The following is a 24,376-nucleotide window of genomic DNA, read 5'->3' on the forward strand; positions in this document are numbered from 1 at the left end:
TTCACCACAAGTTGGAGGGGACAAAAAGTTGCTTAATATTATGGCTGTTCAGTAGTCTATTGGAAAATGAGTTGATTGTCTCAGTGCAGGTCCTTGTGAACAAGTATCCACGTCACAAAATTCACTACAGCCGGCACCCTTCAGGTAGTTTCAACAGAGAGGCCTAAGACTGAATGGCAATTGAGACTGAACTAACTGACCCAAGAGTAATGTCTCTGTGATGGGGTGTACCAACCCTGCACTGGCCCTGCGAGAGTTAGCCACTCGCTTTGGCCCCAGGAGGCCACGCCCCCTCGCCCCTGCTGCGCATGTTCCCGGTGGAGGGAGTACATAAAAGAAAGCAGCTTGGGTCAGTCTGGGCTTACCAGAGCTGACGCAAGCTACAGGCTCCTGCGAGAGGCCCAGTCTGAGGAGGCCAAGCACATTGAGTCCGCCACAGGACCCCACTCGACCATGGAGGATGAGGGAGTTGGAAAGCTGCCACCCCTGGAGGAACTACAGGATCTGGGATCAAAGGTAGGAAGCGACCCAGGGAATGCATTTGTTGAGCCAGGGACCTAAGCCTGAAGCCAGGACTCCCGGTTCACAGGGCCCTGTGTCAGAACCCGGTGGAGTAAGGTAGGTCTGGGTCCCCCTATGCCTCATAGGCTCTAGCCGCTAGGCTTTGCTGCCCTGAGGACAAGGGCAGTTCCCTAATCTCTGACAGCTAGGCCTCGCTACCTGGACCAAGAGGAGCCACATTCACCAAAGGGGGGCATTCTCCCCTGTAAGGTGATTGCAGCTCTCTCCCCGTCCATCAGGGAGGGAGACCACGCCGCCTCGCTACAATGTTTCTGGAGCAACTCAGTTCAGGGGGAAATTAGCCGACAGTTAGTGGCTCTGGCCTGCAGTCAGGCTGAGCAGCAGTGAGTCTATGGGCTGGGAGGTCTCGGTCTGGGCTGGGGACCAGCACTCTAGCGGGGCAGGCAGCAAAACCGTCTGGCATCCTAGCTCAGGTGGGTGACAGACCAATGCAGATCTCTTGGCCTAAAGTTGGGGAGGCTGCCACCCCCTCAGGGGGCAAGGGTACAGGGACGCAGGCCCACCGACTCCACCGTGTCCCAGCCCAGGGCCCTAACCGTGGCCAAGTGGCCCGCCCCTGGGTCAGCGGGGAAATCCAGCCACAACAGGCTGGCCAGCTTGAAGTCAGTAACACAGCCAAACCCTATTTGGCTTCCCTGGGCTCTTTCCTACACTCCCATTCAGGGGGTACCTGGGTTCCAGGGTCATCATTTGTCTCGCTGGGGTAAATGGCTAGTTGCAGCCCCAACAGCTCCTTGGTGTTCCCAGTGTCTGGCAGCTCTGGCAGTCCCTCCGGGTCTCTGGCGCTGTAGCAGCCTCCATCAGGTCCAAGCTCCAGCAGTGGCGGGGAGATGTCCTGCTCCTCTGGCAGCTCTCCTCTAACTGAGCTGGAGGTCCTGCCTTTTATATTTCCAGTTCCTGTCCTGCCCCTCTGCTTCCAGTGGGGCAGTCACGGGTGTCCCAGCTCTGCCCACCAGGGGGCGGTCGAGGCCCTCTCCCTCAGGGAGGGAGACCACGCCTCCTTGCTACGTCCCACTATTCCTCCCCCGATGGCCTGAAACCCCGCTACAGTTTCCAACTCAGGGTCAAGGCACATTAGCAAAGATGTAGAGAAACATGCCCAGCTGCTCCCCACGTTCTTTGGATAAATGAAGGACTTGGGTCTGCAGCATAGTCAGTTGGAAGGCAAATCAGAAAATGCTTTGGAGAGCAAGCAGGCCATGCTTGTGTTTAACTCTCCCATTCCCTCTGATGGAGAATCCAGTACGCTACTGGTGATGGGTGGAGAATGTAATCATTGATTGTAATTATGTAAATGGAAACAGGGCATGTAATGTGGCAAACTGCCAATTAAATGTGTTTGCCACTTGGCATCTGCCCACTGTGGTTCCATCCCTGAAAAAGAAGATCCTTGTGGCTTTTAAAAGCTCTGCTTTTGTCATGGAGTAAAATGAAGCTTTTGACGCTTCAAGAATGATTGTGATGGCATCCTAAAACAGGTAACATCATGTGGCAAATCCAGCAAAGGAACTATCATCACCATAGGGAGAAATAAATAAAAATACTTAGCTCTTTACCTTGCTATCCAAATAGTAACTAATTAATGCTCAAAATATCTCTGTCGAGTAGGGAACATTACTGTCCCTATTTCACTGATAAAGAAAGAAGATACATCAGAATTATGTGATTTGCCTAAGGACAAATAGTAAATGCCAGAATTAGGATGAGAAATCAGGAATTCCTGGCTCTCAGTCTCATGTTCAGGCCAATATTTCATTTATTTCAATTTATAACAATAGATTCAAAACAGAATCTAGATGCATTTTCCAAAATTTTAAAAATAAAATAAATTGGAAGTAAAACTAGAAGGTACTCCACATCCCACAAACGAAAAATAATCAGCCACAGTAAAATCAAGCCCAATATAAACGTCAGATGCTATCATGCCTCTGCTTCCCCAGAAGCCCTGGCTAAGAGATGGGCCTTGCAGTGTGTCCTGAAAGTAATCACATTCAAGCTATTTCCAGTCAGAGTGGATGAGAGGGGAGAATAGGTCTGACATCTGAGTTTCCCCCTGTCACAGTTCAGGGCAACTACATCTGTGTTCCCCCTCTTTGGTCCCTCAAGGCCACCTGCTCTAGCTTCTCTGTTCCTCAGCCATCACCTCTCTTGGGTGGAGACACGTCTCTCTCTCCCTCCTGACTGACTGGGGTTTTTCCCCAGGCTGCCTAGTTCCCTGCCTATGCTGTGATACTCCCAGCAAACCAGACTGCTTAAACATGCTACCATCTGTGCTTTGCTTTCTCTTCAAAGGCTATGAACAGTGTAATTGCCAGGAGTTTTATGTTACCACCCAGATATTTAAAAGGAAGCACATTTATTCTTAAGGTAAAAGCATTACAGAGAAAACACATAAAAACAATAGAAGTTCCCATAAGAATGTTCAAAGCTGACCAGAGGTCACCCACCAGTCTTATGAGGCCCTAATAGGTCAAGTCCTTCCAACCCTTCCACAGGGATTGGGGTTCTGCCTTGGACAGAAGGTGCTGTCCATTTGCTAGATAACGAAGAAAGCCCTAAGTCAATTTAAACTCAAACTGTTTATCTAAAAGTCCTTTCTTTGCCTGTTGGCCTCTGAAGAATCCAGTTTGACCTGGTATATGTGGACCTCCCCAGGTGGTAGTACCTCTCTGGAGATGTTACAACCTGAGTGAATTTGCCTAATCACCCTCCACTACTGCTCCTTCCTGGAGGAGCTGTGGTCACCCTCTCCTGTGGGATTACATACAATCCCTGGCCCACAATGATACATAAACTTAATACAGTAAGATCTCCCAAAGATATTGCAGGAAATTGCCATATCTGTCAAACCCCTCACAGATAATGTCCTGTTAGCAGCAACTCCCTCTCTTTTACACCAAGAGTGTCCCTGCTCCAGTGCTCCACTGAGTGCAGCTGTAACGGTATCTAACAGAGAGAGAGGCAGCCTCTTAAGTATGCAGCATTGAAGCATTTATGGATTCCAGATCTAAACAATGCATAAAATGGGCATAATAATACTTCTCTACCTCACAGTGGTGTCAGGGAGATAAATTCACTGATGTGTGTGAGATGCTCAGATGATAAGCAACGTACACATGAATATACATAAAACTCCTCTAAAAACAAAGAATCAGAGTGATGTAATGGTACACGAGCCAATAAGAAAACCAACAATTATTTTGCCTGTCTCTACAGCTGAAATGTTAATGAATCAGATTTTCCCTAACAGCTCCATGCCTGGCAGGAGGAATCTAACCTTCATGAGCACCACATTTATCCACAAATTGTAACACTAAAAAAGAAATCATAGATGATAAAATTATGAAAAGGCTCTTAAGATTGCTAAGGGCACTGAAGGTCAGACATTAAACAGACACATGGATGGAAGTACAGAAATCTTGGAGAAACATTAATAGGTATTTTTCACTATTTCTGGTTTTGCATGGGAAACAAGGAAAAGTACAAGTTAACTTAAAGAAAGACTCAGGAGGAAATTACAGGCCATTTAAGGTAACCCAGTAATATCCGGAGTTGAGCTTTCATGCACTAGAAGTAAGTGCTTAGCAGTAGTAAATCATAACTCTGCACCAAAGGATTAACATGGGTTGCAAGAAAGGTTTAGTAACTATTTTAAGGAGACCGAGGCAAGTATTTGGAAGGGACCTACTTGACTGGAGATTGGCTTGGAAACTGGCTAAAGGACAGGGAAAATAAAGAGCATTTTTTTCTTGATAGCAACAAGGTAATAAAGAGGTTTGAATTCAACATTTAAAGACATTTTTCCAGACTTACAGTTGTTTCTGTAATGAAAGCAAACTGTGATTGCTCTAGTTAAGTGAGGCATTTGAGCTAATGAACAGTAGCAGATGGCAACTGTGCTGTGGTTTAAGACAGAGGTGTATGCAAAATAATGTTTCTTGCCTCAAAGAACAGAAAGATAACCTGGGGAAAGGAAAGTTACTACATATAGCACACAGTTTTTACCCCAGCTCTACATGGTATCTCAAATCTCTGTCTTGTCAGTGTTCTGTATGTAGTACTTTTCCATTTATTACGTTGAGTGAAAAACTGAGATAGAATATTGTTCATTAAAAGGGGACTGGCAAAATTATATCTGCGACTGAAATTGCCCACCAGTCTAGCATTCTACCCCTGTCTCTCAGACTACAAAATGCAATAGACATGGAGAAATTAGACTAGGCCATTTTACTGAAAATGTTCTGTCCATCTTTTCCTTTGTTCTTCTGTGCTAAGAGTCTTTTCATTTGCATCTTTAATAGGGTCTCCAAACTGCTAACGTTTCCTCTTAGCTATTTGATGTCTTTTACAAGATTGTAAGGTCACCTCTTGGGCTAGCATCTACAGCCTCTTGACATTTTTTACTAATATATGCCCTTTTATCTCTTCTGGCACGCCTTTTACTTCTCTGTCCAGAGCTCTGTATTCTTCTTGCCACTTGCATGTCTCTTCTTGTCTTAGCATTTAACAATTTTTGGGTTGCTGTACACTTCTCTTTTCCACTGCCGCCCAAGTAGCATTGCTAATCCATTCTTCCCTTTCAGAGTTCATTGTTGTTAGAATTTGCTTTGCACTTTCCAGATAGCACACACTGATGTTTTCCCACAGAGCATCAGTGTCTTGGTTCTCTTCAGTTAACTCCATTAAAACACTGAACCTGTTCTTCAGTTCAAGCTGAAAAGCACTTTTTGTGTTTCAGTCTTTTAATTGTGCACTGTTGATGCACAGTTGTCTTTTAATTTTCTTCAGCCTCTTTAAGTTGATCTTCAATTAAGTGATACAAAGGTTATAATCACTCCCCACGTCTGCTCCCCTGTATGCACCTAAGAGCTGCAAAACGTGTTTTAAATACAGAAATGATCTATCTCAGGGGTGGCCAACCTGAGCCTGAGAAGGAGCCTGAATTTACCAATGTACATTGCCAAAGAGCCACAGTAATATGTCAGCAGCCCCCCATTAGCTCCCCCTCCTCACACCTCCTGATCAGCTGTTTTGTGGCACGCAGGAGGCTCTGGGGGGGAGAAGCAAGGACACGGCAGGCTCAGGGGAGGGGGCAGGAAAGGGTGGAGTGGGGGCAGAGCCAGGGGCTGAGCAGTGAGCACCCTCCAGCACATTGGAAAGTTGGCGCCTGTAGCTCCATCCCTGGAGTTGGTGCCTGTACAAGGAGCCGCATATTAACTTCTGAGGAGCCGCATGTGGCTCTGGAGCCACAGGTTGGCCACCCCTGCTCTATCTGGTTCTTTGTAGTATCATCTGGGGAGTACTATGTTGAACTTCTTTAGGAGGAAAATATTGTTCTACCTATCATTGGGTAGTTTACACTGTACATTTCTACTTTGTACTGAAATCACCCACAGTCACTATGATATCATGTTTTGGGACCTTTGTTAACACATCCTGTAACAAATCATGAAAAGCATTTTTTTCCTCATCTGACTTTTCACTGGTTAGCGCATAGCACTGCATGACTGATAGTTTGAATAATTGAGTCTGAAAGCAAGCTCTAATAATACTTCCATTGACTGATTCCTACTCAGTCAGTGTCTGATCTGCTTCAACATCAAGATTGCTACAACAGCTTCATATCTATCATCCACATTCTCAAAGATGATGGTGTTATTTGTTTCTCTGAAGTGTAGTTTTGTCCATCTACGCTCACTGATTCCAAGGACAACAAGATGGTATCTACCCCTTTCTTTAATTACTTGGGCAGTTTTAGTAGCATCATATTCCACATTCCAAATATTCATATTCTCACATTCCAAAGTCCTATTTTCATTACTGATGTGGCCTTGAGCAAGGCACTTTTCATGACATGGGCTTCCTTATGGGTTTGACCAATCCCCATCATATTTTTCACATGAAGCTGATCTCTTGTTCGAGCCTCAAAGACCAAGCCCGAGCAAATTACTAGAAATGTGTGATGAAGACCTATTCCTAGAGCAGCCCATTGATTTAGGAGATATTACAATGGGAAAAAGTTAGACAAGCCATCCGTAAACTCAAAAATGGGAAAGCAGCAGAAGAGGATAATATTAGTGAAGAGTTACTTAAAGCAAGTGATGAAACAGCCCTCCAGACTTTCCTTGTGTTTCTGAATATGGAATGGAGAAAAGAACCCAGCCCAGTGAAGAGAGGCTTTGTAGTAAAATTGCCGAAGTAAGGTGACCTTACCACCTGCAGTACCTGGAGAGAAACCCCATTACTCTCAGTGCCTGGGCAAACCATGTGCAGCATCACCCTGGAATGTACCGAGAACCAAATAGACCTTCAACTTAGAGAGGAACAAGCATATTTTAGACCTGAGATCAGGTGCAGGCCATATTGTTGTTCTCAGACATATTACAGAGCAAAGTATGGAGTGGCAAGCACAGCTTGTTATTAATTTGATAAATTTCCAGAAGGCTTTTGATAGAGTACAGAGAGACTGTATTATGTCCCCAATATTGTTTGCACTGGTCATGGACTATGTTATGAAAGTAAGTGCACAAAGCAACTGAAGAATTTAATGGACAAATGATAAAGCACAATTGGATAACCACATATTTGCTGAGGACACTGTCCAGCTTCATTCAACCCATCACTTAATCAAAGAAAATACTCAGCTTTTGGCTGATATGGTCAAACAAGTTGGCTTGTTCGTCAACAAGAGGAAGACAAAATATATGGCTAAACTAACCACTAGAGTGGATGAAGAAACATTAGAAGTAAGTCATTTTAGCTATACAGATTCTGAGATGTACAATGATGGTGACACCATGCCAGTTGTCACACAATGAATATCAAAAGCAGCAGACAATTTTCATAAACTTGAAAAGATTTGGAAAAGTAGCATGATTAGCACTGACACAAAAGTATGAATTTTTAACACTGGCATCATGTTTGTCCTCCTTTAAGGAGCAGAGTCATGGAAATCTACAACAGAAATTGATAAGATCAACTCATTCCAAAGTAACTGTCTGAGGAAGATGTTAAGAATCCATTGGAAAGAGTTTCTTGCAATAGCAGAAATTCTAAATAGAGCAAACCAAACTAAAGCATCAAACACGGTAAGATGACAATGGACATATTTAGGACACACTTTAAGGATGCCACCAATGTGACTTCCATGGCAAGTGATAATATGCACATCCACCTGGAAAAAGAGAAAAAGGATGAGCTAGAGCAGGGATGGGCAAACTACAACCCATGGGCTGGATCTGGCCCACGGGATTGCCACCCCCATGGTGCCGCAGACCCTGCACCGCTGCTGGAATCGACTGGCACCATGTCCCTGAGGCACCTGGGGGGAGGGGGGAAGAGGGCAGAGAGCTCCGTGCGCTGCCCTCGCCTCCAGACACCCACCCCCCATAGCTCCCATTGGCCGGGAATGGGGAACCGCAGCCAATGGGAGCTTCGGGGGAGGTACCTGCAGGGGAGGGCAGTGCGCGGAGCAGCGTGGCACAGGGCCAGAGCAGGCGGGGAGCCTGTCTTAGCTCCACTCTTGGTCACTGCCACCCCGGAGCAGCTCCAGATAAGCAGCGCCAGGCCAGAGCCCGTACCTTCAAACCCCTCCTGCACCCCACACCATAACTCCCTGCCCTGAGCCCCCTGCCTGCACCCCAACTCCTGCCGCACACTGCACCCCTCCTAGATAATGGCCACATGGCAACAGCAGCAATTGCATACTTGAAAAACCAGGAAAGTATTAGATTAGCTTTCATTGAGAGCTCAGTACCTACATCTCTTAGGTGCTTTTTGAAATCTTACCCTAATATAGTGTTAAACTTCTTTCAATGTGTTTTAGCACTAGAAATAAGGAGGAGAACCAATGCCATGGGACTAGCCACTTTTCTGTGGACCACTAGCATTTGGTGTATGGATCACAGTTGGGAAACCTCTGATCTAGAAAGTTAATAGTTTTATAACATATAAAACCTATCTTTATCACAGAACATATATAGAACACACACAGAAAATAAATGTGCAGCACCAAATATTTGTTACAAATCGGTAAAAAAACCTAGAAAATCCAAGGATTCATAGTACACAGAAAACAGAACGTGTTTAATTAACTTTTTGCAATCATCTTTTTTTTAAAAAAAGAATATCTTGGTAATTCAGGTTGAAAATATCTTCAGTAGTAGCTGGATTGCAGCGATAAGTGCAAAATGGTAAGAATGTTGTATTTGTTTTGGTGAATGTAACAAATCTATGTATAGAGGAAAGTTCTGACACCAGCACCCTGGAATGTCATGATTTAGCTAAGTTTCATAGGGACCTTGTTTTTAATCAGGCAACTAATTAAAATCCACCACACTACAACTTTACTAATTTGCAGTTAATGACAGGAAAGCTCACAGCAAATTACTGAATTCTGAGGATTATTGAGTAAGCAAACACAATAAAATCTCAGGCATCCAGCATCACACAATTTCTTGTGTACAGTTGATAAACGTAGTCTAATTTTAAATATTTATTTCAATACCTCATCATGTACTTGCAAATGTTCTGTAGCATAATTTATAAATAAGAATAACTTGAAGTATCATGAGACTTTGATACCATGCTTGGCTGTTAGCTCACTGCTGTGAAGCAGAAGGTATCCAATTGGTGAAATGTGGGTTAATTCATGTCTACTGTGTTTTGAAACTGTGTTAATCATAATTTTATTTTCTGCCCATTTTTATCTATCTAGGTACTTATACCATCACCATCACTGGAATATCTAAGAGACTCAGTTTATCATCCTTCCACAAGAAGAATGTTGGGTGGTCTTTCAAAACATTTCAGTATTTGGAGGAAAAGCAGCTTGGCAAACATACCACTGGTTTGAATTCGGTGACTTGCCACAGAAGCCAGTCTTCATTTAGTGTATATAGGGCTTTGCAAGTGATTACGTCTACCGGCCCTTTGTTTATCCTCTGATTGAGGGCAGTCACAAGCTTATAGAATGGTTCTCCAACTGTCTCCTAAGAAATAAACACAAACAAGCAACAGCTTTAGTTCTTTTTTCTGCATTCCCATTGGAACTCTAGTGGGACACCAACAATTTGAAGCCAGTCAAACTAACTTCCTTTTTAGCCAAGTTGCTCAGCTGTCCTGAAATTAAAAATACTTTCTGTCCAGGTTTATCTGTTCTTTTGTAAATCCCCACCCAACTCCTGTTGCTCTTACTCAAATGGGAAGAGTCACCTGGGGCTCCTGACATGACAGTTCAGAGCCCCATGCTGGGCACAGGCAGGCAGCTAGTGGAGAAAGCCTGCCTTCCCTGCCTCTGTGGCCTGGCTTAGCTTGCCTCTGGAGCTCTCAGAGGGACCTGCCATCTTCTCTCAGGTGTCACTCACTCCCCAACCCTGTGTAGGGCACCCTACCATCCCAAGCTACCATTGTTCCTGAGCCCCACGAAGAGGGCTGGGATACGAAGAACAGGTTTCCTCTGACTGTCCCCTAGCTCTGTACTTGGGTCCCAGGAAAGTTGCCAGCTTCAAACTACCCTGCTGCTGTATTTTGCAGGCCCTAGGGCAAAGCATGTGAGCTCCCTGCAGAACAGGGCGTGGGAAAGATGTCATCATATTAGTGCCCACAAAACAGGAAGTACAACCTCAAACAACAAAATTGTCTGCACACAAAATGCAACTAAATGGACTAAATTAAACAGACTGTAAAAATGAGAGAGATCATTTTCCCCAACCTCTTACAGTTCTATTAATCATAGGTGTTATCTGTAACAACAATAGGCAAAAAATTCAAACAGAAGTGAGGTTTTCAAAATGACACCCTCTCTTTAAACTCTCTGAAAGCATAGCTCTATAATAGCTTCTGAAGAGAAGGATACACAATCTTCTGCCATGACAAGAAAATATCTGATGGGATTTGGATGATAATATGTGAAGCAAAGAAGAAAATGTCAGGGTTTCAAAATTACCTAAAGTCCAACCCAAGTACAGATTGTTAGCATCATTTATACAGTTGCTCTTTTCTTACCTCTGCATGATGACAGCTGTTTATATAAGTGATCAGGACAGTAATATGAGTATATTAGTAATATAGAAAGTTAGGTTTCATGCACAAACAGATCTCTCATGAGTTCTGCATGGAAGAAGTCAGCGTGTGCTATGTTGAAAATATTCCTCATTCTAGTGTCTGAGGTGGTGGAAAGATGTCAAACTTACCCGAAGAAAACCAGAAAGGCAAACAGACATCCAATTTGTCAGCAGTTTTTCTACGACAGATTCTGTGCGCCTTAGCATGAGCTTAGGTTGCGTATTGCTAGACTGCTCCATCAAGTCCCTGGTCAAAACTTCTAGAATATGGGTTAGGTAGACTAGTTTACTTTGTAGTGCAATAGTCAAGAAGGATGCAAACAAGCACCTGTTTACAAAAAATAAAAAAGTCATAGCTAAAAGGTCTGGAATTTGCTTTTCAAATCTATGACAACAGAAAGGTGATCCTAAGCCTTTTATAACAGCATACTGTGAAATTAGTTCAAATAAACATACACTGTTCAGTTACGCCTATATGCTGAACCTTCATTTTTTAGGTACCCCAAACACCCACTAAAGTCGCTATAAAATCTAAAGTACACAGGATCATCCCATCCAGCAATTTAAAAAATATATATATTTTGTGTATCCGAATTTAAAACTGAAGAAGACTAGCATCCGTTTCAATGAAAGCAAAGTTACAATTTATAAAGCAAGAACTGCTTGCTCTGAGGTGAGGTATGTTGCTAGTTCAGTGTCTATAGGCATCTATAAATCTTCTGATCTCTTTTTAATGGCTTGTTTCATGGTGAAGAACAAGGAAAAGACTTTGGAAAAGCTTAAATTTGCTTTGAATGTAGTGAAAACTATGTGTGTGTCATAATCCATGTTTTTTTTTTTTAATTCTATGGCTTGAAGATTATAAGGCATAATCATACTATACCTGTCTTTCACAGAGAAATTTTTCTGTTTTTCAAGGGTGTGAATGAGAGTAACAAGAAAATTCTTGTTACAAATTAAAGCATGCAACATGGTGAGGCTTTCATCCTTTCGTCTGGGGTCTCTGCTCTGGAACAGTTAAACAAAAATAAGGCAAACTGTAGTTGGGTATGACAGGTCCTTAATTCTTAGAAATGAGGGTAAGCAACACACAAGATGAAATCTTGGACCCACTGAAATCAATAGGAGTTTTGCCAATATGGCCAGGATTTCACCCATAACATATCTGTGTACACACACACACACACACACACACACACACACACATTCTCTCTCTCTCTCTCTCCAAGTTGCCTGATACTTCCCATTATAAGATCCTGTTTTCATATCTACATATATGTTACTACATTATATACATAAAGCCATGTAACTTTTCCCCACATGGGAAGGAATGTAGAGAAAATTTAATCTGATCATTTGGAAGGTGCTTAGATTCTATGGTGATCCAATGAAGACAGAAAAGAATAACCACTAAATAAAAGTAAAATTACATTACACAGACTTACCCGTGACACATTAGTGTGCATGTCTTCAATGAAAATGGATGCAAAGCCGCCTGACTAAAATAAAAGACAGGTGATGTATTACTGTTAGAAATATCAAACGCTGAGCATCTACCCAAGGCAACAGACTTTCCTAAGTAAAAATGATTTGGGCTTCTAAATGCACCTGCAGTTTATGTATTCTGGGATTTCTGCAGAAGTTCTGGCATGTAACATAAAGGAAAACTGCAAAGAGAAACTGAGGATTGAGCTAGGCCAGATTTACTGGTATGCTGCTGAATGCCCTCACTCCCAGGCTCTGGAGGTCTGTCAGCCCAGTCATGTTCTAACATGCCATAGGGAAGACTGTTTATTATCATCACATGAAAATCTGCTGCTTTTCCAGGTATGCAAAGGACACCCCAGAATACATTACTCCCAGATGTCACTATATCAATAGTATGAATCTTCTGGATGTCAGGGATCCCTGGGCTTAGCCAAATTTAGAGTTTTTCTCTGCAGTTATTATTATTACTGCTGACACTTTTCATATGCTTGCTATCCATGGATCTCAAAGTTCATGAATTAAGTCTGCCACAACCCTGTGAGGCAAGTCAGTACTGTACATATATAAATAACAAAACAACAGCAGAAGTTAAAATACCAGAGTTAATAATAAAAATCAAAGCCATGGTGGCTAGATACGGGGTTAAGTAACAAAATGTGGGAAGCTAAAATGGTCATATATTTTTAAAATACATGAGATAAGTGTGGTGTACGTCAGTTGTCACCCTGACCACTTTGATAGCAAATGACACATTATAAACCCCATCCTGTTTGTTTCATAAAAGAGTTAAAATTTTTGATGAGGATTAAGCAGAAAGAACAGATGAACTAAAAATAATGATAATATTGTCATGTTAATATCCTTGGTTAAAAAAAGTAAACAAAAGGAAAAAATGCAGAGTTTATAACAACAAGAGCCCTATTATGATCTCCCAGTTGCAGTTTGGGTAACTGCACTGAAGTTATTCCTGATTTACTCTGGTGTAAATGAGATCAATATCAGATTTGGAAAGTTTTATTGTTATTCATATGTAATATTCACATTACAGTGTCAATTTTGGGAACCCATTGTACTAGGCACTATACAAACCATCTAGGGCCATCTTCTCCTTTGAGCCAGTTATACAACAAAATATTTTCTGTTTAAGTATTTGTTTTTGAAAAGTAGTTGTCCATATTGATGCTCTTAGATTATTATACTAAAAACTCATGGTTAGTTTTGGTTAGTTTCAGAATATAACTTTGAAAGATATTTGAGTCTGGTATTTTCTTCCCCAGTTTGGTATCATTCCAGCTATTCCAGGGAAATTATTTCCCCCATTGTTCTTATGCTATTAAATGTCATGATGCTGCAAGTAACACTGGACCCAGTTCAGACAACATATAAACACTTGCTTAAGCCAGTCCCTATGTAGGACAACATTAAAGCACAGGCAGTACCACAGACAGTGGGACCACTGTCACGCCTCTAAACATTTCTGGCAAGGTAATCTGTAGCTTGAACCAGAACGTCAACATCACTTTCGATTTTTCATTTCCTACTTTTAATTTAATTTACTGAAATTAATTCATGTGCAGGCTTGTGAGAGAGAACTTGTAAGGCCTCCTCCTCATCTTGCTGAGCCAATGAGGAAGTCCCATGATGTAAACATGTTAGCCGAACTGTTTAACTTAACTTAATTAAGTTTTGTACAGACAGGTGAGCGTGTGAGAGATAAAAACCACAGATAAAATGCAGGTTTAGGAATGGTAGTCTCATGAAGGGAGGCAGATCTAGTGAAGCAAGACTATGAGAGACTCTTACATGGCACACACAATCATTAAACACATATGAATTAAGGGGACACTAGGGTTAAATTAGTTAAAAAATTTAGACTTGGGGCATATGAAGTTTTACAGAACCTACAATCAACAGATCTAAACACGCCCCTCCAGTGTTTGCCCAGCACTGTTCTACTGGATTTGGAGCAGTATACAAAGTCTCCTGTGAAAATCACATGGTGATATTTACATGAGCTATTTGGTCCTTACTTGACAACTACCTTCATTACCGTGGAAGGATTACACCTAAAAGATTAGCAACCATTTACCTCTGGGAAGAAAGTTCTAAGAGCAAAATGTTTGTAGTCAAGGAAGGGAACAGTTCCAAAACTATCCACCACATCTAATTGATCCATCTGTAGTTCTGCAAATCCTGAAATAACAACCCCCTGGAATGTTAGTTTTGATAACGCAAAATTATCTTCACAATTACAGCTTTCAATACGACCCTGAAAAGATGTTCTTAAAAACAGTTCTAAGACTTGATGCATTATTTTTCTATCTGAATCTCTGTGGGATGGAAAACACTGATTGGATGCAGTTTTTTGTATTTCAAGTTTTGCTGAAGTGAATTGTTACATGCAATGCTATTAGTTTCTAGTATTAGCTACTACTGCACACCAACATTAATAAGAAACTCTGATATTCACATTCCAAACTATTCTATTTCTGATTAATGGAGTTTATGAAACAAAATATTTTAAAAATGTGAGACCTACCATCACGTATTTTTTTCCGAATTTCACATTCTAACAGTTCAATTTGTTGACTCAGTTTACGGGTTAACTGTTTGGATTTGTACCTAGTTACTATGATTGCAACTAAAAAAAAATTGAAAGAAAATTGTATTAGATACTGAATATAGAAATAAGCCAAACAAATCTGCTGTATATACCAATACTAACAATAAAATGAAAATGAGTGTAAGACAAACTAGGATCTCCAGTAATGTTCTTCTGAATTATATTATTATTATTATTTATTATTAATTTCCATTTTAGTAGCACGGAGGAGTCCTAGTCATAGACCAGGCCTCAGGAGTAAAGCCCTGTAGCTGCACCTGCTCTGTATTCCTGACACCTTAACAAACCAGCGAGGCTTCCTGACAGACCACTCTGCCTGACTAGCTGAGGAAGCCAGCAGCCGGTGTGATGGTGCACCCCATAAGGCTTTATGGAAATATGCTTATGAATGTATATATGACATAACTGGAATATGTTTTATGCTACATATGCCATGTAACATATCTATGTAAAGGTTATGATCTACTGAATAGATTCATCCTATTTGTATGCATGTGTCATTGTTGTATGCGAAGTTATGAATATTGGCTGTATACTTGTTTGATTTTAAATAACCTTAATAAGGCATTTGGTCAGCTTCTTTAGAAAGGAATTTGCAAGTTAAGTGCCCAGAGAAGAAGCACGTAACAGACAATGGATCTTGGAAGGCTCCAATCCACATAAGAAGTCTATGTGAGGACATTCAAGGTAGCATGTGAACCATGGCTGCTACCTGTACGTTCTGAGTCATGAATGGACATGTGACTTGCCCATGTGACTCCAAAACTTCATCTTGTTGCTGGAATTCTACACAGAGGGAGGGAGAGGTATCCACCCACAAGAGAAAGTTTATTTAAACGCCTGGGAGACCCCTCCATTTTGTCTTCAGCTGGCTCAAGAGATAGCCTCTCCACCCCCCAAAGGATACCTGAAAGAAACTGGAACAAAGGACAGTAACCTCAGGGGGTGTGAGTGATTGCTGGACCCAGACTAGAAGGAGACTAGTCTGTAAAAGGAAGCTTACTGGAACACCTCTGAGGGTGAGGTTTTATCTGTATTCAGTTTTCTTACTGTATTAGACATAGACTTGCGTGTTCTATTTTATTTTGCTTGGTAATTCACTTTGTTCTGTCTGTTAGTACTTGGAACCACTTAAATCCTACTTTCTGTACCTAATAAAATCACTTTTTACTTATTAATTAACCCAGCGTATCTATTAATACAGAGGTAGGCAACCTGCGGCACGCGAGCTGATTTTCAGTGGCACTCACACTGCCCGGGTCTAGGGGGGGAAGGTCTCTGCATTTTAATTTAATTTTAAATGAAACTTCTTAAACATTTTAAAATCCTTATTTACTTTACATACAACAATAGTTTAGTTATACATCATAGACTTATAGAAAGAGACCTTCTAAAAACGTTAAAATGTATTACTGGCACGCGAAACCTTAAATTAGAGTGAATAAATGAAGACTCGACACACCACTTCTGAAAGGTTGCTGACCCTGTATTAATATGTGGGGAGAGAAGGGCAAACAGCTGTGCATCTCTCTCTATCAGTGTTATAGAGGGAGAACAATTTATGAGTTTACCCTGTATAAGCTTTATACAGGGGAAAACAGATTTTTTGGGGGTTTGGACCCCATCGGGAGTTGGGCATCTGAGTGTTAAAGACAGGAACACTTTTTCAGCCGCTTTCAGTTAAGCTGGCAGTTTGTGGGACGTGGTTCAGAACTGGGTCTGTGTTTGTGGCCGGCAAGCGTGTCTGGCACAGCCAGGCAGGGCTCTGGAGTCCCAAGCTGGCAGGGAAAGCAGGGGCAGAAGTAATCTTGGCATAGTAGTTGGCAGCCCCAACGGGGTTTCTGTGATCCAACCAGTCACAGGCGGTTCTTAAACTCTGGAGCAGCAGTAGCTCACTGGGTGCTCAACACACACGCCCACTGATTCTCTGTCTCATCTTTTGCCACATCCTGCTCCTGCTCTCCTCCTCCACAGCTCCAGCCCAGACCTTGCTCTGTACCCAGCCTTGTTCCTGTCCTGTCCCAGCCTTGCTCCTGCCTCAGAACCAGCCCTTTAAATCACTGCCTGAGCCCCGCTGCCGGAGCACTGGGGTAGCAGCGGCGGGGCTCCGGCGGTGATTTAAAGGGCCAGAGGCTCCCAGCCACCGCTACCACAGTGGAGTCCCAGGCCCTTTAAATCTCCGCCCGAGCCCCGGGGCTCCCAGCCGCCTCCACTACCCAGGGGCTCCGGCAGCGGGGCTCTGGCTGCAATTTAAAGGGCCTGAGGCTCTGGCCACTGCCGACTGGGGAAGCCGGTCGGGTACGCCATATCAGCTCTTGCTGGTAAGCCATACTGGACCATACTGGCTTACTTTCACCTCTGCCTTCAGCACTGGTTCCTGATTCTAATCCTTTCTCAACCCTGGGCTCTGGCTTTCAGACTCCGACCACCAGGCCTGACTCCCCTTCCGAACCCTAGGCCTGACTCCCACTCCGACAACTAGGCTCGACTGCTTATGACACAGTCCGCTCACAATAGTATCCCATTGTGCAAGGCACTCTTTAATAACACACTCCTTTTATTTAGATCTCAGAATTATCAGGCTGACTTTCTTTTAACAAATAACACACTCAAATCTGCATGCTAAGCCATAGCATCTGACAGAAAGTGGAATAAAACTCTTCAAACATGACTGATTTTACAAGAAAGAGAAATATTTTAAGTTGGCATGTGTATTTCCAAACTGCTTAGTTAACACTTGTGAGAGAGGAGAGGCACTGACAAGGGTAGCAGTAAAGGCTAAGACATGCCTCTCACTACAAAATAAGATGGAGTAAAAATATGGAAGAATTAAAATAATGAAAAGAAGGGGTGAAAAATAAACCCCTCACCAAACTAACTACAATTAATTAAACTAATGAGTCATCTAAAATGGGATGATCACAACCATTGTTTGATGATAAGCAACTGTGCTGGGACACTCGCCCTTGGGGAGCTTTGTTTTGACAACTGGGAAGGCGCTAACTTGTGATGTAGGAATGTAGGCCCAGATCACCAGCGGTATATAGGCACCCGACTCCCACTGATGTCAATGTGAATTAGGCACCTGAAGATCTTTGAGGATCTGGGCTGTAGTTCCTAGATCTTGCATGACCACATGGTGCATTTCCTGGAAGAACTGACAACTGAAACAGCCTTGTTACATCTTGTAGTCTGTGATGATGAACTTTACCACCAGAGCAAAATAATCTACCTAACTGTTCCCAACTGGACCTGGGGAAAATATCAGACTTTCTGTGATCATCCTGGACAATCCCAGACACTTTTAAGGTATACCCAGTAATTATCTCTTTCAGCAAATCAAAAACTAATAATGCATAACAGTACTTACCAACAATTACACCCAGTAATAAGATAGGAAGCAAAGTCAGAACATACAAATACTTGTGCAATGATTTCTTTTGAATTTCCTGCGTAAAGTTTCCTAATCTGACCTAATGGAAAAATAGACAGCTGTATTAGTGGAATGCAACTACTCTAGTCCATGTTTGCAGAAGATCATGTTCAGAGGCTAAAGCAACTAGTCTCTTCAGCTGAAGTGATGAACCCTGACTAGGTAAATCATCGGGAAGGAAAAAGCAGTTTGGAAAAACATATATGAACCGATCCAAACATAACATTTACCATATCTTATGTTAAACCAAAAGAACAGAACTGTGCTGTGTGAAAAATGTAAAACTACTCACAACCAGCCAAATTCTGCCATCACTTATATTTCAGGCTAGACACACTGAAATTAATGTGGTGTAAGCAAAGGCAGATTTTGGCCTCAAACCAGCCAAGTATCTGCACTCACCAGAATCACTGCAAACAAAAATGTTGGCATTTTCAAGAGAGTAAAAACAAGTTTTCATAGTCAAAAACTGCTCTGTTCACTGCAGATATCTACCCTGATCAGCAGAAAGACAAATGTAAGGCTCAAGTCAACACCAAAGAAAAACAACATTTCTGGTAGAGGCCTTGCACCAAACCTAAGTCCCTTCCTTGCCCTCGCAGAGGCTCACACCTCTCTAGCCCAGCCCCTGGATTACCTCCCCATCCTCCATGGGGAATTACTTCAACCAATGGAGCTATAGTTCAACCAACCACACCCTGAAGGTGGTACAGATGGCACAGCTGCAAAGCATGCATCTTGCCCTCTTCTGCATTGGTTCTGCTCCAGGGAGGTTGAGAGGAGCAGAACTTAGTCCCTTGAACTCCTCATGAGACACTGTGATAAGCCACAGGTCTTGAAGTTTTCGTACAGTTTATCAGATACACATGGACAGATCTTGCAAGTTCACCTAAACCTGAGCTTGTGCAGCGTCACAACTTGGCTGCGAACTATTTTAGGTAAGATATATTATAATGCTATTTCACTCTTTAATTATAAAGGATATCTATGATCAGCTGATTAACATCTTTGGACCTATTTTATAAGCATAAAAACTAAACAATGTTAAATCACCGCAGAAAGAATTTTTACTCACCCAAACTTTCACAGTGGATAACTCAATCTTGCCTGGTTTTTCCCTTTTGACTTTGCACAGTATAGTACTACGATCTGGAGTTTTGGTAATATTTTGAACACTGAAGATTATAGTTTCCAAAAGTGTACCATTCATCATGTGAGTAAGAGTAACGCCAATCTCATTTTCAGAAATATCTAAGATGTCATTTTTTTTCTGAAGAGTACAAATTTGAAATGGGAAACTATTATTAAATGTGGTAAAACTTAAAACTATCGTATGTGAATTTTTGTTTGATTTTTTAAAAACTTACATATAATTTTAATTCCAGATGGGGGTCCATCTCAGTATGCAGTTGATAGTCAATAAATATAGGGTCAGGACAATATTGTAATTTAATACAAGGTATAAGGACATTTTCCACTTTTAGTGACACATTAACAATTTTACTCCCTTTTGAAAGGCTAACATCTGGTGTTAGGAAACTACATGGAGAAGTACTTCCAGGACATCCAGAGACCTAGGGAAAAACAGTAAAACTGTCAGTGCTGAAGTACTCCAAGGTACAGACAGTGAGAAACAGAGGCACTCAATAGCACTTTAAAATCCTGCTGACATCACATGGGAAACTGATAAACCTTCTATTTAAGAGCAATACGCTGTGTACTATATTTGAAGTAGTTTCCGTATTGGTCATTTTTGTTCTTTTAAGTACCAGTCATAGCACCAGCCATGCACTCTTCTAAGGCTGCGTCTATGTTGGTGATGGAGAGGGTTGCTGCAAGGCCTTTTGGGAAGTGAAGAAACAGGAAAATAGGAGGGAGAATCCTTAGAACTTTGAGGCCTTGGAGACCTATGCATGGGAAATAACTATTTTAGACCTTGATTCTGCAAATATTTAGGCACACACATAATTTAACTGATATGAGTAGTCCCATTTACTTCAATGGGACTACTCACATGAGTAAAGTTAAGCATGTGCTTAAGCTTTTGAAAGAGCTTAAGAACAAAAGTGAGTCCTTTAAAAACACGTACTTTGTTATTGCAAAGGAGTTCAAGACTTACAGTAAAATTTAATCTCTGGTCATCTGAAATAATGACACTGTCTGTCACATTAAAATTTCTCCCAAAGAGGGTTATTTTGCGACCGCCACTATAAAAAAAATTAAAAAATTGAAGGGTTAATGTTAGTTTTTCCCCACAAATAAATACATATCTTGTTTTTGCTGTTTACATTTCAAACTTTTTATTCAAGAAGGAACTACTAGTCACAGTGTATAACCTTTTGCCTTGGTAACAGTAGATAAAAACAAGTTGCAGGGCTAGGTAATTTGTATGACTGATTTTCCAGTTACACAAAATTAAGCTGAAAGTACTTTCAAAGATACAATATAGTTGCATTCCTCTTTCATGGTGCAAATCCTGTTTGCTCATGAGAGATCCAATGCAAGCCCCAAATGATCTAATAATCTATAGGCATATAATACTTCTCAGTTAGTCATACATTTTCTTCCATTCAAGTAGCAACAATGCATTTGCTTGTATTAACCAAAATTGTGCTCACTGAGGGCTAACACCAGAACATAAGCCAAAGATCTACCTTGAACAAGGAGCATCACATTGTTTTGCTGCTCCTGGAGCAACCTAGGACTATGCACAATTCCTGTTGTCTTTTAGTAGGAGATGAAGGTGTAGAGTACCTCACAGGAAGCATCTGGCACTTTGGCCTAAAGACAAGTCAGTGGAGGCATTTCATACATATTACTCAAGGAAGGGGAATTTTCATTTTTATGATCAGTTCACTTCTTTTTTTTTAAAGATATTTTTAATGTAAAGGAGAATCTCTGCAGCTAGTTTTCAGGAGATGAAGGGGAAATTCACAATGTATGGTCAAAATAAATCATGGGGGAAATCAAAATATGTTTGTGCTACCCTGGCACTCTCATTTTAGAACTCAGTTTAGTACCAAGGTTTATTTTTCATTTACCATTAAGAAGGGTTAAAAATAGTTTTGTACTTTACCACAAATGTATCTTTTTTTTTAATTACAGTGATCATCTTTGCATGTTAAATATTGCTTCAGTTCAATTCACTGCGCTAAATTCTTCCCTGCCCTCCACCCAAATGGGTTATAGCAGTGCTTAACTGGATTATTGGATCAGAACCTTATCTTGTGTAAATGAGTACAGCTTCACTGAAAACCAATATACAGTTTATAAACACCCAATTTATACCAGCCGAGGACCCGGCAGCCAGTTAAATTTACTAATATTAACATAGTATGACTAAGCTTTATTAAATCTATAAAAATAAAACAAAAAACAAAAACAAGAATTACCTGGCCCAAGTGATATTTGGCTCCATTTTAGTACATGATGGCTGAGAGACATAATATATTGTGATTGGTGGTGAACATTTACCGCCATTAGCCTTTATGCATACACTCTTGGCCTCTTTGCGTCGAGGTGGGAGAGAGAATCTCACGTGTGTGTCATTTAACACCTTGCTGACTTGTATGCTGGAAGAGAAAGAAAAACAGTGCAGATGTTTTTGCAGCATTTTAACTATGACAGAGACACTCAAGCTGTGACTCTGGAGTTACATGTGGCTGTTTATAGAGCCCCAAGTGAAGATCTTGTAGAATCCCTGGGTCTGATCAGAGCTCCCATGCAATGCAGTCCAAGTAGCACTGAACAAACTGACAGAAGCCCCCATCATCTCTCCATGTTACTGCAGGCAGGCCATAAACTGAAGAGGCGGAGAGAGGAGAAAAGCCTCTCCCAGAAAGAAGTTACTCACCTTGTGCAATAATGGTGGTTCTTTGAGATGTGTGTCCCTATGGGTGCTCCACTGTAGGTGTGTTTGCGTCCTTGCGCTGCTGGCTGGAGAACTTTGGTAGCTGTCCGTCCTGCCCGCACATGCGCTGCTCCTCACCTGCCACGAGGCTAGCCAGCATGCGCAGGCCAACCCTCCTCAGTTCCTTATCTACCACAGAGTCAATGACAAAAACTCCAAAGTAGAGGGGAGGAGGGTGGGTCATGGAGCACCCATAGGGACACACATCTCGAAGAACCATCATTCGTGCACCAGGTGAGTAACCTCTTCTTCTTCAAGTAATGTCCCTATGGGTGCTCCACTATAGGTGACTCCTGACCAGTGCCCGCCATTGGAGACAGGGACTTTGGAGTTGAGTCTGATATGGATGATAGCACATTAGCACCAAATTTGGCATCTGCAGCTGAATCCCCCAAGATGGCATAGTGTTCTGCAAAGATATATGCAGATGCCCAGGTCGCTGCTCTGCAGATTTCTGATACAGGGATACTCTTGGAAAAGGCAACCGATGAGGTGATCAGCCTTGTAGAAAGCATGCATATTACAGAGTGAGGTGTTACGTTGCGCAATTGGTAACAGTATAATACATCCCGATACGCACTTGCAGAGTCTCTAAGCTGAAATCGCTGTACCTTTTGATCTATCTGCAATGGAGAGGAAGAGTTTGGAAATAGAAGGCCAAAGCTCTCCTCACACCAAGCATATGAAGGATGGCTTTCCTATTATCCTGACGAGGTTTGGGATAAAAGGTTGGAAGCTGAATAAGCTGATTTATGTGGAATGTGGACGTCACCTTGGGAGTGAACTTTGGATGTGGTCTAAAGCGTGACTTTGCGGATGTGCCATTGGAGCTGCTGTTTCCCCTATCCTTCTTGAATAGGTGATGGCTATGAGGAACGCTGTCTTCATGGAAAGGTGAGTTAATGAGCAAGTGGCCATAGGCTCAAATGGCAGTCTACCTAGTATTTTAGCACTAGGTTGAGATCCCATTGAGGACTGGGAAGTGTAGGTTGTGAGAAGAGGTTCATTATGCCCTTAAGAAACCTCTTTGTAGTTGGATGGGAGAAGACTGAGTAATCTTCTACCTCTTGGTGGAAGGTTGCAATTGCTGCTAAATGGACCTTTAGTGTTGGAGAGTCACAATTTCTTGAGAGCCAACAGGTAGTCCAGGATTACTGGTAGGGTGCCTGTATAATGGGCGACGCCTTCAGGTTGGTACCATATCTGGAATCTTTTCTATTTTTGCAGATAGGTAAGACGAGTAGTTCCTTTCCTACTGTGTAACAGCACCTCCTATACCTCCTCAAAGCAAGATGTGTCCATGTGCTGGCACCACAAAGGAGCCATGCTTTGAGCTGGAAAACCCACAGATTGGGATGGAGAGGGCATCTCTCGTTCTGTGACAGGTGATAAGGAGTGACTGGAAGAGTCATCAGTGGATATAATGCCCCAGCTGTGACAGATAAGGGTACTATGTCTATCTGGGCCATGTGAGAGCAATCAGTATGATGTTTTCTTTTTCTCTTTTTACTTTCAACAGGACTTTCAGTAATAGAGGGAATGGGGAAAAAGGCATAAAGAAGGCCCCTGTCCCATGGAAGAAGAAGAGCATCTCCCATGGAGTGTAGTCCAATCCCTGCACTGGAACAATAATGTAGACATTTCTTGTTCTGGTAAGTAGTGAACAGGTCTTTGCTACTGTCCCCCACTGTCAGAATATGTCACCGACTATCTCCCATTCGTGGTCATGTGGGAATTTGCAGCTGAGACTGTCCGCCGTTGTATTGTGTACCTACTGGGAAGTAGGTAGGCTGCTGATATTAGGATATTGTGGGAGTTGCCTTTGTGCACAGGGAAAGAGACCTGGCGCCTCCCTGCCAGTTTATGAAATACATGCAGGCCATGTTGTATATCATGACCCTTGTGTGCATGTCTCTGATCAGCAGGAAGAAGTGAGTGTGTTGCTGCCTCTTCTGAGTTTGAGCGGGTTGATGTGAAGGCATGTCTCTGCTGGAGACCATTTGCCCTCTATCGTGCAACCATTGAGATGTGCGCCCCATCCTATGAGGGATGCATCAGTGGTCAGAAGTAGAGATGGGGAAGACTGAACAAATCAGATTCCCATACAGACATTTACTGGGTCCTTCCACCAGTCTAAGGATTATTTGACCCTGGTGAGCATCGATACAAGTTTGCTTATGTTGTCTCTCTTCGGCCTGTAAACCAAACTGAATCATGCTTAGAGGCATCTCATGCATAGTCTGACCCGAGCAATAACCGAAGTGCCTATGGCCACG

General features: G+C 42.2%; 1 protein-coding gene across 1 annotated transcript in view; it reads right to left on the reverse strand.

Annotated features, from left to right (window-relative positions):
* Positions 1-24,376, reverse strand: part of PLXNC1 (plexin C1) — a 93,998-nt gene that overhangs the window by 17,852 nt on the left and 51,770 nt on the right. Inside the window, exons 11-21 of the mRNA XM_073327529.1 lie at positions 21,583-21,762; positions 20,310-20,397; positions 19,558-19,764; positions 19,266-19,460; positions 18,128-18,230; positions 14,674-14,775; positions 14,224-14,327; positions 12,092-12,145; positions 11,530-11,654; positions 10,776-10,974; positions 9,426-9,572 (exon numbers count right to left, since the gene is read on the reverse strand). Of these exons, the coding sequence (XP_073183630.1) occupies positions 9,426-9,572; positions 10,776-10,974; positions 11,530-11,654; positions 12,092-12,145; positions 14,224-14,327; positions 14,674-14,775; positions 18,128-18,230; positions 19,266-19,460; positions 19,558-19,764; positions 20,310-20,397; positions 21,583-21,762 (1,504 nt within the window). The remainder of the gene's footprint in view (positions 1-9,425; positions 9,573-10,775; positions 10,975-11,529; positions 11,655-12,091; positions 12,146-14,223; positions 14,328-14,673; positions 14,776-18,127; positions 18,231-19,265; positions 19,461-19,557; positions 19,765-20,309; positions 20,398-21,582; positions 21,763-24,376) is intronic.

The sequence above is a fragment of the Lepidochelys kempii genome, chromosome 1, assembly GCF_965140265.1.
Source record: "Lepidochelys kempii isolate rLepKem1 chromosome 1, rLepKem1.hap2, whole genome shotgun sequence".
NCBI classification, from domain to species: Eukaryota; Metazoa; Chordata; order Testudines; family Cheloniidae; genus Lepidochelys; species Lepidochelys kempii.